General features: G+C 38.0%; 2 protein-coding genes across 12 annotated transcripts in view; one reads left to right on the top strand and one right to left on the bottom strand.

Moving 5' to 3' along the window:
• TM6SF1 (transmembrane 6 superfamily member 1) overlaps nt 1-24,168 on the top strand; it is a 53,409-nt gene that overhangs the window by 24,927 nt on the left and 4,314 nt on the right. For 5 of the 11 annotated variants that reach the window (XM_060157539.1, XM_060157570.1, XM_060157563.1 and 2 more), the window contains one exon: nt 656-1,543. In XM_060157539.1, the coding sequence (XP_060013522.1) occupies nt 656-847 (192 nt within the window). In that variant the 3' untranslated portion in view covers nt 848-1,543. Of the gene's footprint in view, nt 1-655; nt 1,544-2,429; nt 2,572-5,318; nt 5,474-14,530; nt 15,806-22,465; nt 22,572-24,168 lie in introns of those variants that run through there. The other 6 variants (XR_009542116.1, XR_009542115.1, XR_009542117.1 and 3 more) reach the window with 6 other exon arrangements.
• HDGFL3 (HDGF like 3) overlaps nt 3,288-24,168 on the bottom strand; it is a 73,951-nt gene continuing 53,070 nt past the window's right edge. The window contains exons 3-6 of the mRNA XM_060157576.1: nt 19,577-19,715; nt 16,708-16,866; nt 12,590-12,736; nt 3,288-3,459 (exon numbers count right to left, since the gene is read on the bottom strand). Coding sequence (XP_060013559.1) covers nt 3,454-3,459; nt 12,590-12,736; nt 16,708-16,866; nt 19,577-19,715 — 451 coding nt within the window. The 3' untranslated portion in view covers nt 3,288-3,453. The remainder of the gene's footprint in view (nt 3,460-12,589; nt 12,737-16,707; nt 16,867-19,576; nt 19,716-24,168) is intronic.

Below are 24,168 nucleotides of genomic sequence, written 5' to 3'. Positions count from 1 at the left end.
TTTGATTTGAAAAGGTTGCCTGCATGTATATTTGCCATTTTATAAAGAGCAACCAAATCCCTACGCCCACCCTTATCTTACAAAACAACCCTTAGTATTTTTTAAGTTGCATAAAAAAACATGTGAATAAATAAACAAACAAATGCATAATGAAGGCTTTGAGCTCTTGCTCCAAGGAGTAGGTGAAAGAACTGATAAATGAAGCTGAGGCCCTCTCTCAGTGCTTCTCTTTAAATAGTTAGGCTAAAAATATTTTAAGCTGTCTAAACTCTGTACTTGCTTCATTTTAATTGGAACACATTTTGTGAGCCACAACTGAGTTCCTATATAGGATATCTCCAGAAGGTAAATCAGGAAAAAGCAGATTTTATTCAGATTTTTTGTCAAATTGAGCCACTACTGTTTGGTATGGGGGCACTAGATGCGTTAAAAAACAGCTAGCCTGATAAAGACGTGCTAAAGGTTTACTTTATTTGAAAAGTTAAGTCAAGAATAGCCCTAAATTCAATGAAATATTGAAGACGATGGATTGTTTGCAAGTCCTGGTTTTGAGGGCACAGGAGCATGGTCTGAATGAACCATTCAGAACTCATCGTGCATCCAACTAAACACAAAATTCATGCTTACCACCCCCCCCGTTTTTTTAATGCCACAGGCTCAGTTTTCTCACATCGGTGCTTCTCTTCATGCTAGAACTGCTTATGTCTACAGAGTCCCTGAAGAAGCGAAAATCCTTTTTTTAGCATTAAACATAGCATATGGAGTTCTTCCTCAGCTCTTGGCCTATCGCTGTATCTACAAACCAGAGTTCTTCATAAAAACAAAGGCAGATGAAAAAGTTGAATAAAAGCATTATTTTATGTTCTTTCTCTCTAGATTACTGACTTTTGTTATTTTGGTACCAATATTTGGTCCCATTCCACTCTCTTCCCATACAGGAACATTTAAGAATACATAAATTCTTGCTCCGTACTGTATATGTGAGCTATCATAGGAATTATGTGGATAAATTTTCTTTTTTTGAAGGAAAATTGAAGTTATTCAGAAAGCTTGTTTAAAGAAATATATTTCAAGTTATTTGTGAATAAACTTGACCACCTATCTCAATATTCTGTTTGCACACTTTAAATATAAGTGAAAAATTACAATTTAGCTCCTATAATAGTGAGCATGAAAAGGAAACTGTTCAAAAGTGAAAATGGTCTATGCATATTAAAAATTTCAAAGTAGCAAATACAGATGGAGAAATATTTTTGCATATAAGATCTATATGTTTCATTATCAACCTCAATATAAAAGACAAATTATCAGAATATTTAAAAATGTTGTTTGAAAAATGTTTTCCCAAGGAAAGTATATTATTTACTGCTGTTTCAAAAATTGCTTTTACTGAAATTTTTCTGTGAGTCTAAGTAGCTAAGGAGGGATCTATAACTTTATCATTACCCTTATTTTATTGATGACTGGAAATGTTTCTATTGTATTTCTGTGTATATTTTTAATAAATTATTTTTGGTCTTTTATGAAGACAAATCTTACTAAATTTGAAACATTTTGTATATTTTTTTTCAGAAAAAGTTCTGTAGTCTTTACGCCTTTTGTTTTAAAAATCTGTCAGCTATATTTCCAGTTCAAAATGTCATCTACATTCTCATGTTTTAGTGTGAGCAATGAAGAGGACTTTTCATGAATTAATTAAATTTCATTACTTTTAAATTAAAATATTCAAAATTAAAAAGTACCTTTTAAGGAAAAAGAAGTGGACTGGCATTCCTACTATCTTTTAATGAACTTTTCATATTTGGAAATGTGAGTGAGTATAATAGAGGAAAATCAATATTTGCTAAAAGTCAGAGAAACAAACCAAAAATCCAGCCGCCGCCTCAGAGCCCGGGAGTGGTAAGTGGCGCTTTCATGCCCTCAGCTGCCATCATCACCACCACCACCACCACTACCATCATCATCATCAATGGCCCTAAGCTTTTAGGGCCACTCATGTTTTTCCTTCATGTTATTTACAAGCTCTTCACCAAAATAAGAAAACCAAAAGAAAATGGGGTCCAAATCACTGCATGGATAATGTCAAGTGTGTGAATTTAGGGTCCACTGGACTGGTAAGTATCTTAGACGTGCAAGCAATCATGTAGCCAGTTCCTCTCCCTCCCCACAGTGTTTAAAAAAAACCCTAAAATCCATAGAGTGTTTTAAAAAAAAAGAAAACCCTCACCTGCACTTGATTCTATTGTCAACTTGCTGTTAACAATTTTTGCTTTAATATATGAATTACATTAATACCTCACATTACATATATGAAGCCCAATTACACTAACTTAGTTGTTTACAACCTCAAACCTTACTTCCAGTACACATTCCAATAAATTTATTCTGTAAAAACAATACATTTTTTTGTTTTTGATTTTTTTTTACAGTAAACTTTTCAACTACAAACCTCGAATACGCGAAAGATGTTCCAAGGACAAGCATAACAGGACTGATAAAACCCAAACTGACTAAATGTGTTCTCACAATATAAGCTGGCATAAAAATAAATAAAATTTTCTGTTATCACAATTGCAACAATAATGTACACATAATAATGGTTTGTGGATGAGTATTAACTATTCTAATTCTAGTTCCAAAAGAAAACAACCGATCATTTTAAAAGTCTATATTTAAAAGTCAATGCTTTGTCTTACTTCCCATAGGGCTACTGCTGATTCCAGCTTTAAAATGTAAAGAATCCAGCTTGAGTGATTAGCTCAAATTGTATTGAGATTGGGAAAAAATAAATCATTGCCTTTATTTTGGAGTAACACAAAAGACTCACTAACTTCACATATAGAAACTGAGTTTGCGTACGTTAACAACATGAGTTTTGAGAAGTATAAGCTGTCAACTAGCTATTTCTAATACGGAATAGATATTTTACAATATGATTAAACTTTACACATGGCCTCAAAACTGAAGAACAATTTTAAGTTTATCTTCAATATGCCAACATTGTGTATCTAGGAATTGGCTCCTGGGTTCTGTCACAGAGAGGAAATCCCTTAAGCATTATGTTGAGTGGTCATTTTAAAAAATGCTAATTTATATTTAACTGAGTGTTTGGTGATGGTGGAGTAAAGGCAGGAGACTGATGAACATAACTGCCTTGATAAAGGATCCTAGACTTGTATAAGCTTGTGCAAAAATCTGGATAATCCTTAGTGGTTAAGGGCAACTTCATGCAACCAAATAACATGAAATTAAATCAATAACCTTAAAAAAGGCTAAAATGTCTTTTTTCCCCCAAACACAACAGAGAGGAATGTGAATAATGTACATACAAACTGGGGTTCTGTCAATGACAACAAGGACTATGTGTTGGTTCATATCAAATCCAAGAATATTAGACAACCAAACGTATAACCTTCTTGTGGTTTTCTTAATATGCAGCATTCATTATGGTAGTTAGGTCTGAAAAAAAAAGAAAGAAAACAAGCCTTTAGATGATTTTGGATATTAAGAATAAAAGCTAGCCACACCTTTATAGTATATAACTGGGTTTTCTGAGATTCCAACCTGCACTGCAGCATTAACAATACTTAGCAAGAACAGCCTCTGAGGCTCTGCTTTATACCTATTAGTGCAAAAAGCTAAAGGAATGACTAGGGCATTTTTAGTGTTCCATTAAGAAAAAAAAAAACGGGGGGCTTCCCTGGTGGCGCAGTGGTTGAGAGTCCGCCTGCCGATGCAGGGGACACGGGTTCGTGCCCCGGTCCAGGAGGATCCCACATGCCGCGGAATGGCTGGGCCCGTGAGCCATGGCTGCTGAGCCTGCGCGTCCGGAGCCTGTGCTCCGCAATGGGAGAGGCCACAACAGTGAGGGGCCCGCGTACCGCAAAAAAAAAAAAAAAAAAAAAAAGTATTTGAAGAGTATGCAGATTATTCTGTATAATATTTACAACTTACTTGTGACATATGGCTCAAAGAAATACAAAAGTTAATAAAATCAAGATGTACAAAAAGAACGGAAGCCTAGATTTCTGTTAAAATTTAGATTACATCCATGTGACAAAGATAAAATATTTCCGTTTCCTAAAAGAATTATGTTTCAATTTTGGTCCCACTTTAAATTGTATCAGGTTACATTTCCCCACAGGGATGCTATTTTTGTTTTCTTCATCATTATCCCAAATACATTAAACCCCTTAGTAATGTTCTCATGAGATGAATGAAAAAGGGAACTCGGGCCCCCAATATTTTTTCTAAAAACAGCCTGCTTCAGCTCTTTACTTCACTGAGTGAATGAACTTGTTTGTAAGCATACATGTGCTCACTCATGGGTATGTTTTCACTTATGCAGCCAAAATTTATCCTGTACCGTACAGAATACAATATACAAATAATTCCAGAACCTTCAAATAGGAAAAGTTACTAAACCTACCATCCACTCAAGATGGCAGAAGTACATTTCTTAGCCTTCTTTGTTCCTACCAAAATGAGAAAGCTAATCTTAAATAAAAATTACATTTAAAATCTGTGAACTTGCAAGATTCAGAGCCTCGTGACTCCTAACAAAGAAAAACACTAGAAATAAGATTATACTCACAGACTTTAGAGGATTTTCCTCCCTTGTGAAGGAGGAAGACACCCATTAAAACAATGAAAAATTGTTAATCGACCAAAGAAAATTCTTTGTAACAATGTCTTTTTATTAATATTAATGTGAAAGGCAATACATTCTATGTTTACATTGGTAGAAAATTCATAGTAACAACTACTCAATCCATGTTGAAGAGTATATTTGGAACAGATGGTCTGATGGCAGCCTCAGAATATTATTCGTGCTCCAAACAAAGTGCAAGTGGTAGCAAAATGTGACTATAACTTTAAGGACATGCTTTTTTGGGGGCGGGGTCTTTAAACAAGGTGCTATCAAATGAGTACTTATAAAACCAAATTATAAATCTAATTTTTTTAACTTCTCATACCATAATCACACTCTGTGCGCCTGTGTGTGAAAATATATCTTGTTAATTCATAATGGTGAATGTCCTGGACACACTGTTCTGAGTATTTGCTAGACTAGAAGTCTCCTCCACGTAAGCAGCCAGAATTTGTTCCTTAACACGCTGGTTGCCATGCTCAGCGCCACACCACTTCTATACTGGATAATGGCTGGCTAATCCAATCAGATTCTCTCTTGAGGCATTTGAATATGAGGCACATTGAAAGGCTGCAGGGTGGCAGTGAAGCTGAAGGACACCCAGAACATAGTAAGCAGAAGTTATGAGGCAGGTGAAGTCATAGGATCTTTTTTTTTTTTTCCATAGGATCATTTTATGGAGCACCAGTTTTACTGCAAAAAATGATGACAGATAAACTATGGTTATTCAGACTTGGGCATTTGGCACTTTGTCAAAAATAAATGAAGTAAGCCTATTATTTCAAGGAAAATGGCAGTATTTGTCAACAATGATAAAATCTGAGCTTTTAAGTGAAAATTAGAATTCTAGAAACTTAAATCCTCCACAACCAACAGCTTCCCAAAACGTAGATTCTTCTGACAAGACAGGCAGTGATATTTAAAATGTGACTAAAAAGATTTCATAATGAAATATTTGGAAAACTTGAATAACTCAGGGAACAAAGATTTTCCAAATGTGTGAAAGCTATTCAAAGTGCCAGACAGTCCAATGGATTTTAACCAAACAGAATACAAAGGGTTCAGTTCCACACTGCAACTAACCTCTGAGAAATTACCACTTACAGAATTGGTGTAATATCAGAGAATACACACAATGATATGAAAAGACTATTAAAATACGCATAACTCCACTTCTCAACTACATGTTTATGTAAGACCACATTTTCTTCCTATACTTCAACCAGAATAACATCACAACAGACTGAATCCAGAAGCAGATATGAGAATCCTGCCTGATGTCTTCTATTAAAGCAGACATTAAAGAGATTTTTAAAAATGTAAAACCGTGCCATTTTTCTCAAAAAATTTTGGGGAAAATGCACTTTTCACAAAAACATGTTATTTATACTAAGTAATGGGTTTATTATTATTTTAAAGGAAATTAGTATCTTAAAATTTTGTTTTTATTTCTAATTAAGTAAATATCAATAGCTATATCAAAAACTCTTTGGGGTCCTCAATAACTTTTAAGAGTATTAAAGGGGTCCTGAGCCAGCTTGATGAACCACTGGCTTAGAATAAATGAGAGTGAACGGTGAGAAATGAGGCTGAAAAGATAAATTGGGGTTGGAGTGTGAAGGCCATTATATGCTGAAATAAGGAGTCTGGGCTTGATCTAGAGGGCAATGGCAAGACATAAGGAGGCAGCACTATATGGCAGGAAGAACAATAGTTCCAGAGTCAGAAGAATAAAGGTATGAATATTGGTTAGTGGTTACAGTGAACTCTCTGGCTGTCCTCCCAACATTTATTCTATCCTCTGCTCCTCCCCACAATTATGTGATAGCCTTGTGATTTGGGGACTTGACTCCAGCTCCAGGGATGGGGAGAACCTGACTGGTCTGAGCCAGTTCTAATCCCCTTGTTATCAGTGGTTGGTTCAGGGATGGGCAGCTTTCTGACATGGATCTCAATGATGGCTGCCTCCTGGTATTCATACCCTTGGGTAATACCCTCCCTTTGAGTGTGGGCTGGACCTTGTGACTTGCTTCTAATATACAGAATGAGGCAAAAGTGATGGGATAACAAAAGACTGACTTCTGTGTTGCTAGCATTCTCTCTCTTGCTAATGAAGCCAGCTGCCATGTTGGAGTTGCCTTATGGAGAGACTCATGTGGCAAGCAACCAAGGGAGGCCTTTGGCCAACAGTCAATGAAGAACTGAAGCCCTCAGCCCAGTAAGCTGTGTGTAACCAAATCCTGCCAACAACTTTCTGAGTGAACTTGGAAGAGGACCACCCCTCCGCACCCCCCAGATGAGCCTCAAAATGATTTGAGCCCCTGCTAATACTTTTAACTGCAGCTTTGGAGAGATCAAGATAGAGGTATCAACAAGTTACATCTATTTGGATTCCTGACTCATAGAAAATGCTACTTTAGGCCACTGAGTTTTGGGATAATTTGTTACATGGCAAGAGACAATAGAACAGGTATATTATCTGCATGGCTTCCTGGCCACAAAGATTAGTCCCCTCCACTTTATAGCCACATGAATCAGGAAGGGGAGCGCTAAGTGTTCTGGAGCCTACCCTTTCTGCCTCATGCTTCCACTAGCAGGGGTGAGGATGAAGGCAGAGAGCCTCTGGAAATAAAGGGGGTCTCAGAAGTCTGTGGGTTCCTTGTAAGAACCTCTTCTTTCCTTTCTTTATCGATATTCATAACTTCAACACCACTATCTGCCTTGAGCCATCAATAATCCTTTTTCCTTACGCCCTTTATTCTTGCTTACTTCGGTTGCCACAAGATGGGCTCCAGAGCATCTATCACTTCCTGGACTCTCATCCTCAGTCACTTTTTACATGTTTGTTTATAACCTCATCTCTTAAATGCTCCCACCGCCCCCAACCCAGATTCCTTAATCTCTTCCACTGGGCCCCTTGGAAATCATAGCCATCAGCAAATTTCCTAAATTCATGATATATTTTACTCATCAACTTGTTCTGACTGAAACCTGGTTTCCCCTGAAGATAGTGCTGCTTCTTTTCCTGCAACCCCCAGATGGTAACTATTTCCTTTGCCACAGCTCTTATACTACAGGCCCCCGAGGTGGGGAAGGTGTCCTTGATCTTAATGACTATTTCTAAGCTCTTCTTCCTCTCCCCTGTGCTTCCATCCCCAGGAAAAATAATCCTTCTAGCTTTTAGTCTCAAGATTGTGAACCACCACCCCTCCCTACTGCAGTCACCTCCAGACACCCCAGGTCACTCCCCTTTTCTCCTTGAAGACTTTAGCTCTGGCCCACTGTCATTCAATAGCATAATAACTGCTGGATGTCGACATGCAGAGAGATCGTCTTTCCAACACTCTGGCCTCTTAAGTTCCTAGACTTCCTCTTCTCCAAAGATCTCGTCTTCCACCTTACCTCAGTCACTCATTTCCATGGCTATTTCGTAGACAAGTGTTTCTCAACCACTGAGAGTATTTGCAAATACTGTTTTAAGTCACTGTTCTTTTGGGGGCAATTATGGGAACATTTTAGGTTATTATAAGAACTTGGAGGTCCTGTGGCATTTAACGGGCAGGGGCCAAGGGTACTAAATGTCCTGCGATGTGAACAGTGCTCACACAATGAAAAACTGTCCCACTCAAAATACCAAACTCACCTGCACTGTCATCAGCACCTACCGCCACCCTTCCGCAGTTTGATCTAAACATCTTCCTATTCTATAACCACCTATCTTTCCAGCTCGCTCCCTTTATCCAGTACTCCAACTCCAAGAATTCTTGGATATGCAAAATCTGTTGATCCTGTCTCCTTCCTCACATCCTTATTTCCCTCCGAACATATTTTGGATTCCATGGGTCCATCATTATAATTAATCCCTTCCTTGCATACATCCTCAACTCCCTTGTCTTGAACCTCCTTTATTCTCTGGGCAAGCACCAATTCTAGTTAAATGCAATTCTCTGCCACTCCATGATTGCACAATTGAATATGCCTGGAGAAAAACACACAGCCATCTGACTGTTCTCACTTTAAATTCATGACCACTAACCTCACGTGGGCCCTTACCGCTGTCTGGCAATTCAACTTCATTTCCCAAGTCCAATCACTCTTCTGTTCTTCTAAGTAACTATTTTATCCCTTTTCCTCTCTCTTTAAACTTTCAACACTTCTTCCTGTTCTCACTCTCAAATGTTGACCTTGCTTCCTAAGAAGATAAAAGCAATCAGAAGAGAACTTTTGCATGCTCTCACCCCAAGTACTCATTTACCTGCCCCTGTGCCCAAACGCTCTGCATTTCCTCCTGCTTCAGTGGATGGAGTAAGGTAACCCTTCCGGATGTGCACTAGATTTTATGCCTTCTTGCCTTCTGAAGAGCACTACTGTGGCAATTTTTTCTTACATTATTATTTTGTGATCATTCCATATTTGGATCATTCTCATCAGCATATGTGCTGTATATTCTCCCATCAAGAAAAAAAAGCCCCTCTGACCTTCTATCCTGGACCATGTCTATTAAATATTTGAAAAAAAAATTAGGCTACTTGCCCTATAAGATATCAGGACACATTATAAAGCTACTAAAATTTAAGAAAGTTTAGTACTGACCAAAGGAACAGAATAGAGAACCCAGAGAGAGACCCATGGCTATATGACAGATGACACTGCAGATCAGAGAGGAAAGGAGAGACTATTTAATAAATGGTGCTGGTTAAATGGTTATGCTATGGGGAGAATGCAGTAGGAGCCTATCTCATACTATACACAAAAATCAATTCCAGATGGATTAAACACTGAAATGTTAAGAACAAAACTTTACAATTTTAAAAGGAAATATAGGAGAATACCTTTCTGACTTTGAGATAGGAAAAGACTTCTTAAACAAGACAGAAAAACGATAACCATAACAAGGAAAGTTTGATACATTTGACTACAATAAAATTAAGAAAGTCTGTTCACTAACAGCTTAGAGAAGATATCTGCAATGCATGTGACCACCCATGGCAGTGAGAATCCAGAATATGTAAAGGAGTCCTACAAGTCAGTAAGAAAAGAAGTCCAACAGGAAAATGGGCAAAAAACCAAAATCAAGCACTGCACAGAAGAGGAAACAGAGGTGGTCAATAAACATGTGAAAAGAGGCTCAACTTCATTATTGATCAAAGAATCACAAATTTAGACTATAATTTACATCCACTATATTGGCAAAAATTTTGAAGTCTGACAATGCCCAGTTAGTCACAGGGAACTCATACACTGATGGTGGGAGTATACATGGATCCAACAACTTAGGAAAATACTTTGGCATTACCTTGTAAAGTTAAAAACCTTAAACTCATGACTCAGCATGTCCAGTGTGAGTTTACATACCCTAAAGAAACTCTTTTATGTGCATTAGCTCAAAAATGAGCAAAATTATATTATTATTTAAGTATATACGTATATGTTAGGTATGGGCTAAAATTTTGAAAATGAAAGGAAATAATAAATACAACGCTAGTGGTTATCTCTGGTTAGGAAGAAGATAGGATGGGGAAGAACATGTATATAGATACAAGTTATTGTTATGTTCTAGTTTTGGCTGAGTGGTAGGGTCTCTGGTATTCATTAAACTACCATGCTTACTACTTTATTTTTATATTTTATATATATATCCTTTTGTGTATAAAATTATATTATTAGAAACAGGTTAAAAATAAAAAGATCTCAGGCTCTTGCTTCAAATTCAGGCTCTGACTAGCTGTGCAACCCTGGCCCAATCCTTTCAGCTTCAGTTTCCCCAGCTACAAAGTGAAATAACACCTGCACCTACCTCCTGGGATTTGTATGAGGATCAAATGCATGTACAGCATTTAGCACAGTATGTGGCACATGGTAAAAATGTTAGCCACTACTACTCTGACTCTGCTGCTGTTGTTACTTCTAGTAGCAACTATCTTCTGAGGTGCTTTCAAGTTATTAAAGTAGAAATGGTTTTATTAAATTAGAAAAATGAATCTACAATGCAAGAGCTAGAGTGAGAAGTCATCAGTAACACCTAACAGCTGAAACCACATGAGTGCATAAGATGGAAACAGGGGAAGCTTTCAGACTGGAAGTGTACCAAGACAGCCTAGAGAAAAGTGCTCTAGAAGGAGACTGAGGAGACACTGGGAGAGGAAGCAGAAGAGACTGGTGACCTGGAGGCAAAGTCAGGAGGAGAAAGTGGCTAATGGTATTAAATGCTGCAGAGTAAAATAAAGACTAAAGGAGACACTGGATTTGGCAATGAGAGGATCACTAGGAAACTTTACAAGAGCAGTTTCCATGAACCGGTCAAAGAAGAAACAAGAGTGCCATGGGTTAAGGTAGTGGTCCCCAACCTATTTGGCACCAGGGACTGTGTTTCATGGAAGACAATTTTTCCACGGACTGGGGTGCAGGGGCAGGGGTGGGGTGCGGGGGGGAGATGGTTCCGGCGGTAACGCGAGCGATGGGGAGCAGCAGATGAAGCTTCCTTGCTCGCCCGCCGCTCACCTCCTGCTGGGTGGCCCAGTTCCTAACAGGCCTCTGACGGACAGGTAGCGGTCCACGGCCTGGGGGTTGGGGACCCCTGGGTTAAGGCATGAGTAGGTGAGAAGATGGACGCTGGGAGAAAAAAGAACTCTTTTAAGAAATTAGAGATAAAGAGAAAGGTGAAAAGAGTAGGATACATGGTGGAAGGGAGGTATCTTTAAGGTTAAGGGAGACCTGATACTGTTTATAGGCAGAGAGTAAGGAGCCAGCAGAAAAGAAAGTAAAGGTATAGGAGAGAAAGAGGACCACTGATGGGGTGTAGCCTTGGAGAAAGCAGGAGATGATATTCTGGACTCTGGTGATAGGAAGGTGCAGATTAGTGCTTCTCTTTAACTTGGGCGTTTAGTTAAAATGCAGACTATGATTTGATAGCTCTGGGGTTAAGCCTGGATTCTGCATTTCTAACAAGCCCCCAGGTGATGTTGATGCTACCTGTCTGCAGACCACACACTGAGTAGTACGGGTGTAAACTACCTCTTCCTCTGTCATGGGAAGTACAGCTAGAAATTTATTGGAGAGAGGTCAAGAGAAGGAAGACAGGCAGAGGATGGGGTAAACTGAGCTGGGTGAGAGAAACAAGGGAATAAACAGAATCATAACTTGGGAAAAATCATGGGTAACTGGAAGCAGGAGGAGACAGTTGAGAGGTAAACAGTAATGACAAGAGTAAGCAAGAACTCAGCTGAAACCAGAATTTAACTAAAGAGTAATAATAATTTATTTTATCAGTATTGTTTTAAAATGATTTGCTGCTGTCCAATTAGTCTTCATAAAGACTCATGGAAAATGACCAGGGGCAAAATCTGCCTTCACTAAAACTTTTACGAAGGTGGACTTGCCTGTGACTTTGAAGTTAACAGAGGTTAACAAAAGTTAACAAGATTCAAAGTGTACAAGTTTTCCCCTTGGCTCCTTTAAACATTAATATTCACATATAGCTTGAATATTTAAATGTTTAAAATCCCCATGGGTATATTAAATTACATACTGCTTCTAAGAAAGAAGGAGCAGTATAAAATACCCTATTTTGAACATGCCATTCATTTTATAATATAAGAAATACAACTGTCAAATTCTGAGGTGGCATTTCATAATTTCAATACTTCATGCCTGACTTCTAAAAAACTCTCAAGGTGAAGTTAGTTTAAAAAAGAATAAAGCTGTCAGAGTTCCAAACTGATAGACAGGTGTAATTCCCACCCAGCTCTCTTTTGTTCTCAGACTCTAAGCATCTGATCACTTATTCAGGAGCTGTGAGTGAATGTATATGTCAAGCTGAGAATGTTTCTCCATTTACTAAGGCAACGTTTACTAATGCTGAGATAATGAAACCTGTTCTGAGGCAAAATGTCTTCTAAGTTAACAGGAAGATAAGAGAAATCACAGGTATATTCTTACCCCTTCACTGGTTTTTTGCAAGTCTGAAGTTGTGTTTCTTGTGTCATTGCCGGCATCTCCACCCTCAGAGCTGCTTTTATTTTCTTCTTCTTTGCAGTCCTTGTCATCTTCATCTCCTGGAGATTTCCGGGACTGTTTAGAGGATTTCTAAATATTTAGACAAGTTAAAAAGTATAGTCAAAAGTAGAAACCCAAATGCACAAATGTAAGTAAGAAATGTAGAAGCAGCTGACCTATATCCAGTCTTTGTGGCTTGATACAGGATATACCAATACAACATGGCAGTGTGCCACGACTGAGCTAGGTGACCTTGGACAAGTGATTTCACCTCACGGGGCCTCAGTTTAACCAGCTGGAAAGGAAGTAGAGGTGGACTAGATAACCTTCTAGTTCTTTCCAGTAGTGTGATATTAAAAGCAGAAAATAGAGATTCACATACCTGGAACACTGTCAATGAATAAATATAGGTGATGGACACCATTCTAGGAAGGCTACAGAGCTAGAAGGCACCCTAAAGGTCTCCTTGTCCTTCCCCATCATTTCACAGTAGAATGTGAGGTCCAGAGAAGCAAGGTAAACTATCTAGGATACTATATGGATATTCATGTTGGAACACTTATGGAAGCTGTTTGGTTAATGGTATACATGGGATGATCTTGACAAAACTTTTCTATCACCATATGATATGAATTAACTTTAATCTTTTAAATTATGGATAGTTATTTAAGAACTCAAGGCCACACTGGAAAACTAGCCCTTTTTTTCTTATCAATTTGCATTTGAAACCAAGATGAACTCTACAGTGAAGATGAAAATACAATTATAGTTCGCAGGCAGAGCTGCTTTGCAGAACAGCATTAAAATGATCAAAAGCTGGCCCCACTGTGTACCTTTAAGAAAATAACATGTAGCATTTCACTTACATTTCCTTTTTGAGAAATTTTATGAATCTTTAAGCACATGGTAAATAACAGCTAAGGCAAAACTAATTAAAGCAAGTCACTTTTGGTCTTACAGAAATGAATTAGCAAATCTGAGCTTCCTGAGACAATCAATATTTTAAAATGCAACTTTCAAAGAGAAAATATCTTCTAGTTATGTGACAGAATATGGAATTACACTGCTTCTATCTTACTTAAATGAAACTACCAACCAAGCCCAAAATGTCAGTTTAAAATGACTTCATTTTTACTTTTTACAAGGAGGGAAAGCAGGGGTTTAATAATCCAAACATGGAGTGCCTGGAGTTAAAGTTTAGATCAAGTATGATGATGTAAAAAGTGAAATACTTTTGTTCTCCTAGTAAATACAGTATAATTATTGAAATGCAATAGTTGCTTTATATAATAATTCTCAAGTAATAGTCCTTGACTTGCAGTTCTTACAGATAATAGGCAGAACTCCCTAAAATTTATAGTGCTTACAAAGGATACTTACGAGTAATCCTACAAGTGAGTTTTTAAGCTTTATAATTTGATATACATAGACTAGAATTAGGGCATTACTATGTTTTGCTAATGAGTCACATTCGGTATTCTACTAAGAAATCTGGCTGCCAAGCTATATTTGGTAACCTTAGAAAGCGCTTACTGTGCTTATGCAGAGCGTCGCAATTCCTGTAATTTTGGGGAAGGACCCTTCATCAGTTTCATCAATATGGTTTTGAATTGGTTGTGTGTCCAACTGTTGCTATCTTTGGTTTTTAACTAAGATTACTAACGGTTTACTATCATCATCAGTTTAGTTTGTTGTGAGGCTCTCTGATTAGCCCTACTTTATACAGTAAATAACTTGCATGCAAAATATTTTTTGCTTATAATTTTCTAGTATCTGTTATGGCTCAAATATGAATCACACATACACTTACTGCTAAAATGATATATATATAACCTCCCTCAAATGTGCTTATACTATGGCTCTTATGAACATTTTTTTCCACAGAAAAAACAGAATTAGGTGAGGTAGAGGGAAAGTGAGACTTCTCCCTCAACCTAACTTGGATGCAGTCAAAAAAGTTTGTGAACCAAGAGTTTAGTGGTAAAGGAAGATTATTCAAGAAACAGATGTAAAAAAAATCACCATATTCAACAAAAAGGAAACATCTGGGAAGCCAAAGAGAGCAGTGAGGTTATACGAGGTAAGTGGTTCTCTAAACGTGGTTCCCAGATCAGCAACATCAGCTCACTGGATATTTAATTCCCCACCCTGGACCCTGCCCTAGACCTACTAAAATAGAAAATGGTGGGGGGTGCTGACACTCAGCAATAAGTGTTTTAATAAGCCCTCCAGGTGATTCTGATGCATGCAAAAGTTTGAGAACTATTGTGCTAGGTTACTCGGTTGATATTGAAAATTAAAAATCATGGTTCTTAAGTGATCATGAAAGTTGTGATCTTGAAGGAAAGCAAAGGAAATGATTCTTTAATTTAAAATCGATACGCCTTAGTAAGTAAAGTATGTCTTTACCTCTTCACTACTTTAAATTATAAATCCACCCCAGGTATGAGCCCTATTACTTCTGGTTTTCACAAGAGTGATGAAATAATGACATTTAAAAGCCACATATCCACACTATTAAATACCTCAGGTACCTTAGAGGGCTTAGATAATTTAGGGTGGTGCAACACATTACACAGAAGCTCAGCAGGCAATCATAAACTAAATTAGATTCAATTGGGTGTTTAAATGAAGTCCAAAATGTTAAAAGAAATTCAGCTTAAAAAATAACCCCTATGGAATATACAGTCTGTTAGGGAAAATTCTAATTATTTTGTTGCCATTTGCAAACTTTACCCCCATTTAAGGCAGATACCATGTTTTTCATTAGGTGTACAGGAAGTTACATGCATTCATACAATTTTACCCGTATGCCAGTTGGGTGGATTTTATAGACTGTAAAATAAAATGTTGATAGTCTAAGAAACCCTTGATACTTGTTTTTAAGGAATTTCCTAAGTATATCCAGCCAATAAATACCAGAGTCTAAATGGAAGTAATTTGTCCAAGTATTCAACTGTGTGACAGACCAATTGCAGCAAAACTTGTACCCATCTTTATCTTCAAAGATCCATCTACCCTGCTTTAAGTTTCTAAAAGGTGAAGAATTTCCACAATATCATAGTTTTTTCAATTGTATTTCTGAATTACTGTATGAAAAACCTAAACTTTCAATTTGTAAGTCAAGGATCATGTCACGCCTCCAATAAATGATTGTTACATCTGCAATAAAATTCAAACTCCTTAACATGGCGTGCCAGTCTCCATTATTTAGCCTTTGCCTGTCTCTCCCTCCCGATCATGGTTCTCCAATCATGCCTGCCTTCTTTCAATCCAGGCCATGTCAAACTCTTCCCTCCCTCAGAGCTTTGCTGCTCTGCCACACGCGCTCCTCGTCCCATGCTCTTCTTTCAGGTCTCGGCATAAATTTCATCTTTTCGGAAAGGCCCGGCCACTCTATCTAAATAGATACACTTACTCTGTTGTTCCCTGCTCCCATTCATTTCCTTCATAGCCCTTTCAGAATTTACAGTTATTTATTATTTGTTTTTTAACTCTGTGTTTCCACCCCCTCCAACCCACTGTATTGTAAGTTACATGAGGGTAGGAATGGCGTTGGATTTGCTCACCACTATCTACCTAGTACAAGTGTCTGACATAGAATAGGTGACCTGAGATATGAGAACTGAACAAATAAAGAACCAAAGCACATTCTTTAAAGCAGAGAGACAAGAAAGAGTCTATCTTTATATTTACATCTATAATACTAGACATAGTCCTAAATTGTACTGAGTCTCCTATATTCCTAAATTCTTCAGGGCTCACCTGGGGGTTGTTATAAGAGGAATACCTATTCTTACATCCTTGATTAAAGAACAGTCCTCCTCCAACAGAGAAGGTGCTATTTTCAGGGTCAACAGCCCTTATGAGTCAATACCAGTTAACCTCACATCTAAGATCACCTGTCTTATTCCCCTCAGATATATTACTGTCTCTAAAGGCAGAGGCTCCACAGAGCTAATATATTTCTATGTGCCCAGTGAATGAATTAAAAGTAATCTAAAAACCTTTAATGAATATGCATACAGCATTAACAACAATGGGAAAGGTTTCTTAGTAACCTTTGAAGTGTATGACTTTTTCCGTTTTGAGCCTGCTTTTTCATTCTTTCTTTTGCCTTTTCCATCTTCTTCTACTCTATCACCTTCTTCCTCACTGCTTGCATCTGCAGTATTCCCGCCTTCTCCCTCGGTTTCTGAAGAGCTCTGTTGCTGAATTGCCTAAGAGATAATAAAATATTAGCTAATTACATTTTTGAAAAATAGCAAAGACTACAGACTATGAAAAGAATCATTCTATTCTAATTAGAAGAAGTTCAGCTTACTCAAGATTTTCAAAATAAACGGCTGTCAACTTCAATTTTCCAGTGACCAATTGACATGAACCCTCTTAAGGTAACAGAATTACAGGCATACCTCGGAGATACTGCAGGTTCAGTTGCAGACCACAGCAATAAAGTAAATATCACAATAAAGCAAGTCACATGAATTTTTTGGTTCCCCAGTGCATATAAAAGTTATGTTTATACTAAACTGTAGTCTATTAAGTTTGCAGTAGCATTATATCTATAAAAACAATGTGTATACCTTAATTTAAAAATACTTTATTGCTAAAAAATGCTAACCATCATCTGAGCCTTCAGTGAGTCCTCATCTTTTTGCTGGTGGAGGGTCAGCCATGCTGATGGTTGCTGACTGGTCAGGGTGGTGGCTGCTGAAGGCTGGGAGGCTGTGGCAACTTCTTAAAATAAGACAACAGTGAAGTCTGCAGTATCAATTGACAAATGATTTCTCTGTAGCAGGCAATGCAGCTGGATAGCATTTTACCCACCATAGAATTTCTTTCAAAATTGGAGTCAGTCCTCTCAAACCCTGTCACCACTTTATCAACTAAGTTTATATAATATTCTGAATCCTTTGTGGTCATGTCAACAATCTTCACAGCATCTTCACCAGGAGTAGCTTTCATCTCAAGAAACTACACTCTGCTTATCCATAAGAAGCAATTCCTTATCCATTCAAGTTTTAGCAGGAGTTTGCAACAATTTAGTTACATCTCCAGGCTCTGCTTCTAATTCTAATTCTCTTGCCATTTCCACCACATCTGCAGTTCCTTCCTCCACTGAAGTCTTGAAACCCTCCAAGTCATCCATGAGGTTTGGAATCCACTTTTTCCAAACTCCTGTTAATGTTGATATTCTGACCTCTTCCTATGAATCATGAATGTTCTTAATGGCACCTAGAATGCTGAATACTTTCCAGAAGGTTTTCAACTGACTTTTGCCCAGATCCATCAGAGGAATCATCATCTATGGCAGCTATAGCCTTACAAAATGTATTTCTTAAATAATAAACTTGAAAGTCTAAATTACTCTTTGATCCATGGCTGCAGAATGGATGTTGTGTTAGAAGGCATGAAAACAACACTGATCTCATCGTACATCTCCATTAGAGCTTCTGGGTGACCAGGTGCATTGTCAACGAGCAGTAATATCAAGATTTTCAAAGGAATCTTTTTTCTGAGCAGTAGGTCTCAACGGTGGGCTTAAAATATTTAGTATACCATGTTGTCAATAGACTGTGCTGTCATTCAGGCTTTGGTGTTCCATTTATAAAACACAGGCAGAGTAGATTCAGCATAATTCTTAAGGGCCCTAGGATTTCTAGAATGGTCAATGAGCACTGGCTTCAACTGAAAGTCACCAGTTGCATTAGCTCCTAACAAGAGTCAGCTTCTCCTTTGAGGCTTTCAAGTCAGGCATAGACTTCTCCTCTATGAAAGTCCTAGATGGCAACTTCCAATAGAAGGCCATTTCACCTACATTGAAAATCTGTTGTTCAATGTAGCCACCTTCATTAATTATCTTAGCTAGATCTTCTGGATAACTTGCGGCAGCTTCTACATCAGCACTTGCTGCTTCACCTTGCACTTTTATGTTATAGAAATGGCTTCTTTCCTTAAACCTCTGGCATCAACCTCGGTTAGCTTCAAACTTTTCTTCTGTACTTCCTCACCTCTCTTAGTGTTCAGAGAATCTAAGAGAGTTAGGGCCTTCTCTAGATTAGGCTTTAGCTTAAGGGAATGTTGTGGCCGGTTTGATCTTCTATCCAGACTACTCAAACCTTCTCCACCGTAGCAATAAGGCTGTTTTGCTTTCTTATTATTCATGTGTTCACCAGAGTAGTGCTTTTAAATTCTTTCAAGAACTTTTCCCTTGCATTCACAACTTGGCTAACTGCTTGGCTCCAAGAGGCCTAGCTTTCAGCCTATTCCAGTTCTCGACATGCCTTTCTCACTAAGCTTAATCATTTCTAGCTTTTGATTTAAAGTAAGAGATGTGTGATTTTTCCTTTCACCTGAATACTTAAGATGCCATTGCAGGGTTATTAACTGGCCCAGCTTCAATACTGTTGTGTCTCAGGGGATAGGGAGGCTCAAGGAGGGGGAGAAAGGGGAACAGCTGATCAGTGGCGCAGTCAGAACACACACAACATTATCAATTAAGTTTACTGTCTTATATGGGTGTGGTTTGTGGTGCCCCAAAACAATTGTAATAGTAACATCAAAGAGCACTGATCACAGGTCACTATAACAAATATAAGAATAATGAAAAAGTTTGAAATATTGAGAGAATTACCAAAATGTGATGCCAAGACATGAGGTAAGCAAATGCTGAAAAATGGGGCCAACAGGCTTGCTCAATGCAGAGTTGCCACAAACCTTTGATTTGTAAAAAATGCAGTATCTGTGAAGTGCAACAGAGCAAGGTATGCCTGTACATTTAATCCAAAGTGCTACTGGAACCAGAAAGAATTCTGACTTCAAATGGGTGGTGGGTAATCATTAGTACAAAGGACATATAAGAAAGATCCAAAAAAGAGTTAAAATAAAAAATGAGATGCAGCAAGTGATAATGAAGTAAACCATCACCTGGTATCCAGTAAACTTTACTCCTGGGTTATTTTCTATTTCCCACAATCCTTCATTAAATCCTTTCCGTTTGTTTGACTTTCCAAACTTGTCTTTGTATTCCTTATAAGGGAAAAGGTCTTTGGGACCTAGAAATGCACTGCAGAGATATATTAGAAAGAGATTTGATATTCTGACCTTCAAATATAAGATATTTTTAATATCAACTCAAGTGTCAGAGCATATTTTAGTAAATACATTAAAAGTATATATAAACCCTCTCAGTTAGACACATATCACAAGATGTTTTGCACATGTATTTCAAGGTAGAAAAAATAGACAGCTAGGTATGCAAACCAGCAACACTGAACGGTGCTACTTTGATTTTACTTTTAAATTACTAATTTCTTTTTTGTTTTGAAATTGATTTTTAGCTAAACTACTTTAAAAGTAGTTTTAAAGATGTCTCCTTTGACCACTTAAATCATCATCTTAAACTAAGACTTACCTAAGCTAATCTTTCACAGGTAAGGGTTTTGTAAGACTCACAGTAAAAACATAAACACTGGATTAAGAAATGATTTTAACTCTTTATGCCACATTAGTGTATTTATTCACTATTATTTCTATAAATTAAAAAAGCATTAGTGTTTAATGAGGCACACAAGAAAAAAATCAGAAGTGGCAAAGTAGATAGAATCTTATCCAATTTAAACCTTATCCTAAATTAGTCATAATTATGAAAAGAAAATGAGTTAGAATAAATCCTGGGGCTGGCTAACAGATCTGAGCATTTAAACTAGAGTCTTCAGCATTACTATCTATGATATTAACCTGGTGAATGAGATGGTGGAGGCCCACATGCTGGCTGAGACTCATTTCAAACTAAGATTCATTTACTCAACAAATTTTATCGAACATCTCTAATGTGTAAAGCACTATTCCAGAGGTGCTGGGGATTCTTCAGGGAACAAAGAGATGAATGTCTCTGCCTTCATGGAGCATACATTCTATTAGCAAGGGTAGGGGACCAGACAATAAAGAAGATAAATAAATAAAATACATAGTACTGTGTGCTGAAAATAAATCAATAAATATATAGATGAAGCAGAGGAGGAGGATGGTTAAGGACTGGGGTGGATTTTACAGTTTTAGAAATACAGATCAAGAAGGAAGGCCTCACTGAAAAGGGAACAGCTAAGAACTGAAGGGGGTGAAGGAAGAACCCATGCAGTTATCTGGGGAAGAGTAGAGCAGACTGAAGGAAGAACAAGTACAACAGACCCTGAGGTGGGAGAATGCCTAGTGTGTCTGAAAAATTAAGAGGCCAGTGTGGCTAGACTGAAACGAGTGAAGAGAGAGCTGTGTGAGATGAGGTCAGAGAGGTAACAGGGTGGGAGCACAGATTATGTCAGGCCTTGGAGGCCACTACAAAGGCTTTGAGTCATATGGGAAGCCATTAAAGGTTTTGAGAAGTGACAATTTGTGTTTTAACAGCGCCACTTTGGCTGCTGTGTTGAAAACACACTGAAGAGCTGGGTACTAGGGTAGAAGCAGAGAGACTAATTAGGCTATTGAAGTAACAGTGGTGACTTGGACCAGTTGTAAGCAGTGCAGTTGGTGAGAGGTGGCTGGATTCTGAATTCACTCTCAAGAAAGAGCCAAGGTATTTGTTAATGGGCTAGATACAGCACGTGAGAGAGAGGGTGGAACTGAGGCTATCTCCAAGGTTTTAGATTGAGCAATTAGAAGAATGCAGTTGATATTTACTGAAATGGAAAGATTTTTGAGAGAACAAGATTTGAAGGTGAAAAGCTTAGTTTTGGATGTTGAATTTGAAAACTTGGTTAGATATCCTAGTGAAGATGTCAAGTAGGCAACTGGGCAGGTGATTCTGGAATTCAGGGGAAAGGTCTGTGCTGGAGATGAATATTTGGAACTTATCGCAGAGATGATGTTGAAAGCTTTGAGACGATAGGTTAACAGTTTACTGCTGATTTTTATAAATTCCATTTTCTGACTGGATCTTAGTACTGATCCCTTCCTTACACTGCCCAGCTGGTCAAGAATTCAAGTTGATAAAATCACCTGAGGAAGCTTTCTGACCCCAATCACCAAACTTTCCTTGACTGTTCACCTTTAACTGTTCAGCATGACTGCATTTCACTGAATCCAGAGATAGTTTATTAGGATACTGGACATTCTAACCAAATGCCTGACAAACTGAGCATGAGAAGGAAATGTGGCTTTGGGTATGGTGATTTCACTTTTAGAGCAATTTGACATGAATTATTAGACTGTGGCTTGTGACCTTTCTCCAGTCCTTGACTCTATGTATAGGAATTGTGGGCTAAGCTGCCTGAGGTTCACGTCAGCTATAGATGCTAACCAGAGCTTGTCTGTACTTTAATTATGCCTCAGGAGTCAAGGTTAATGATTCAACTGGCCATGTTAGCTGCTGCCAGGAAGAGGGACACTGAATGAGCTATTCTAAAACAAGTTCTTGTTTTTGATAGACAATCTTGGTTTTTCCTGGATTATAGATAATTCCACAAATCAAATCCCCTCTCAACTGGTTAACTTTGCTGTATGTTTTATAAATTTTAAAGGGTAGGCCAGAAAATAGTTCAAAGTTACAAGCTCTAAGGATGTTATTTTTTTTCCTGACAAAGGCTGCCTTGAAAATTGTCCAGACTAAAACTACTGGGGTAAAGTTATATGGAGCAGAAGAAATTGGGGCTCCAATCACCTATCTGTCTGAGCAACAGATTCAAAGCCATGTTCTGAGGAAAATTCTGGTCCTGCCTGAGGGTGCTCCTGCTGACAGTTTTTTTGTTAAGTTCCTCACCTTCCACATACCTTCCCCCCCTTTCATTTATTTCATTTAATCAATTTTAATTCATTCAACAGCTAGTTTTAGACACTCCTGAAGTCATTCTACGAGACCACCGTCACCCTGATACCAAAACCAGACAAAGATACTACAAAAAAAGAAAATTACAGACCAATATCACTGATGAATATAGATGCAAAAATCCTCAACAAAATACTAGCAAACAGAATCCAGCAAAACACTAAAAGGATAATACACCATGATCAAGTGGCGTTTATCCCAGGAATGCAAGGATTCTTCAATATACGCAAATCAATCAATGTGATACACCATATTAACAAATTGAAGAATAAAAAACATATGAACATCTCAATAGATGCAGAAAAAGCTTGTGACAAAATTCAACACCCATTTATGATAAAAACTCTCCAGAAAGTGGGCACAGAGGGAACATACCTCAACATAATAAAGGCCATATATGACAAACCCACAGCAAACATCATTTTCAATGGTGAAAAACTGAAAGCATTTCCTCTAAGATCAGGAACGAGACAAGGATGTCCACTCTTGCCACTATTATGCCACCTAGCTTTGGAAGTCCTAGCCACGGCAATCACAGAAGAAGAAGTAAAACTGTCACTGTTTGCAGATGACATGATACATACATAGATACATAGAGAATCCTAAAGATGCCACCAGAAGACTACTAGAGCTAATCAATGAATTGGGTAAAGTTGCAGGATACAAAATTAATGCACAGAAATCTCTTGCATTCCCATACACTAATGATGAAAAATCTGAAAGAGAAATTAAGGAAACACTCCCATTTACCACTGCAACAAAAAGAATAAAATACCTAGGAATAAACCTACCTAAGGAGACAAAAGACCTGTATGCAGAAAACTATAAGGCACTGATGAAAGAAATTAAAGATGATACCAACAGATGGAGAGATATACCATGTCCTTGGATTGGAGAACTCAATATTGTGAAAATGACTATACTACCCAAAACAATCTACAGATTCAATGCAACCCCTATCAAATTACCAATGGCATTTCTTCTTCTTCTTTTTTTTTTTTTTTGCGGTATGCGGGCCTCTCACTGCTGTGGCCTTTCCCGCTGCGGAGCACAGGCTCCAGATGCGCAGGCTCAGTGGCCATGGCTCACGGGCCCAGCCGCTCCGCGGCATGTGGGATCTTCCCGGACCGGAGCGCGAACCCACGTCTCCTGCATCGGCAGGCGGACTCTCAACCACTGCGCCACCAGGGAAGCCCTACCAATGACATTTTTTACGGAACTAGAACAAATCATCTTAAAATTTGTATGGAGACACAAAAGACCCCAAATAGCCAAAGCAGTCCTGAGGGAAAAAAATACAGAGCTGGAGGAATCAGACTCCCTGACTTCAGCCTAAACTACAAAGCTACAGTAATAAAGACAGTATGGTACTGGCACAAAAACAGAAACACAGATCAATGGAACAAGACAGAACGCCCAGAGATAAACTCACGCATCTATGGTCAACTAATCTATGACAAAGGAGGCAAGGATATACAATGGAGAAAAGACAGTCTCTTCAATAAGTGGTGCTGGGAAAACTGGACAGCTACATGTAAAAGAATGAAATTAGAACACTCCCTAACACCATACACAAAAATACACTCAAAATGGATAAGAGACCTAAATGTAAGACCGGGCACTGTAAAACTCTTAGAGGAATACATAGGAAGAACACTCTTTGACATAAATCACAGCAAGATCTTTTTTGATCCACCTC

The sequence above is a fragment of the Lagenorhynchus albirostris genome, chromosome 1 (genome assembly GCF_949774975.1).
Source record: "Lagenorhynchus albirostris chromosome 1, mLagAlb1.1, whole genome shotgun sequence".
Lineage (NCBI taxonomy): Eukaryota > Metazoa > Chordata > Mammalia > Artiodactyla > Delphinidae > Lagenorhynchus > Lagenorhynchus albirostris.
This window is presented reverse-complemented; position numbering and strand designations above follow the sequence as displayed.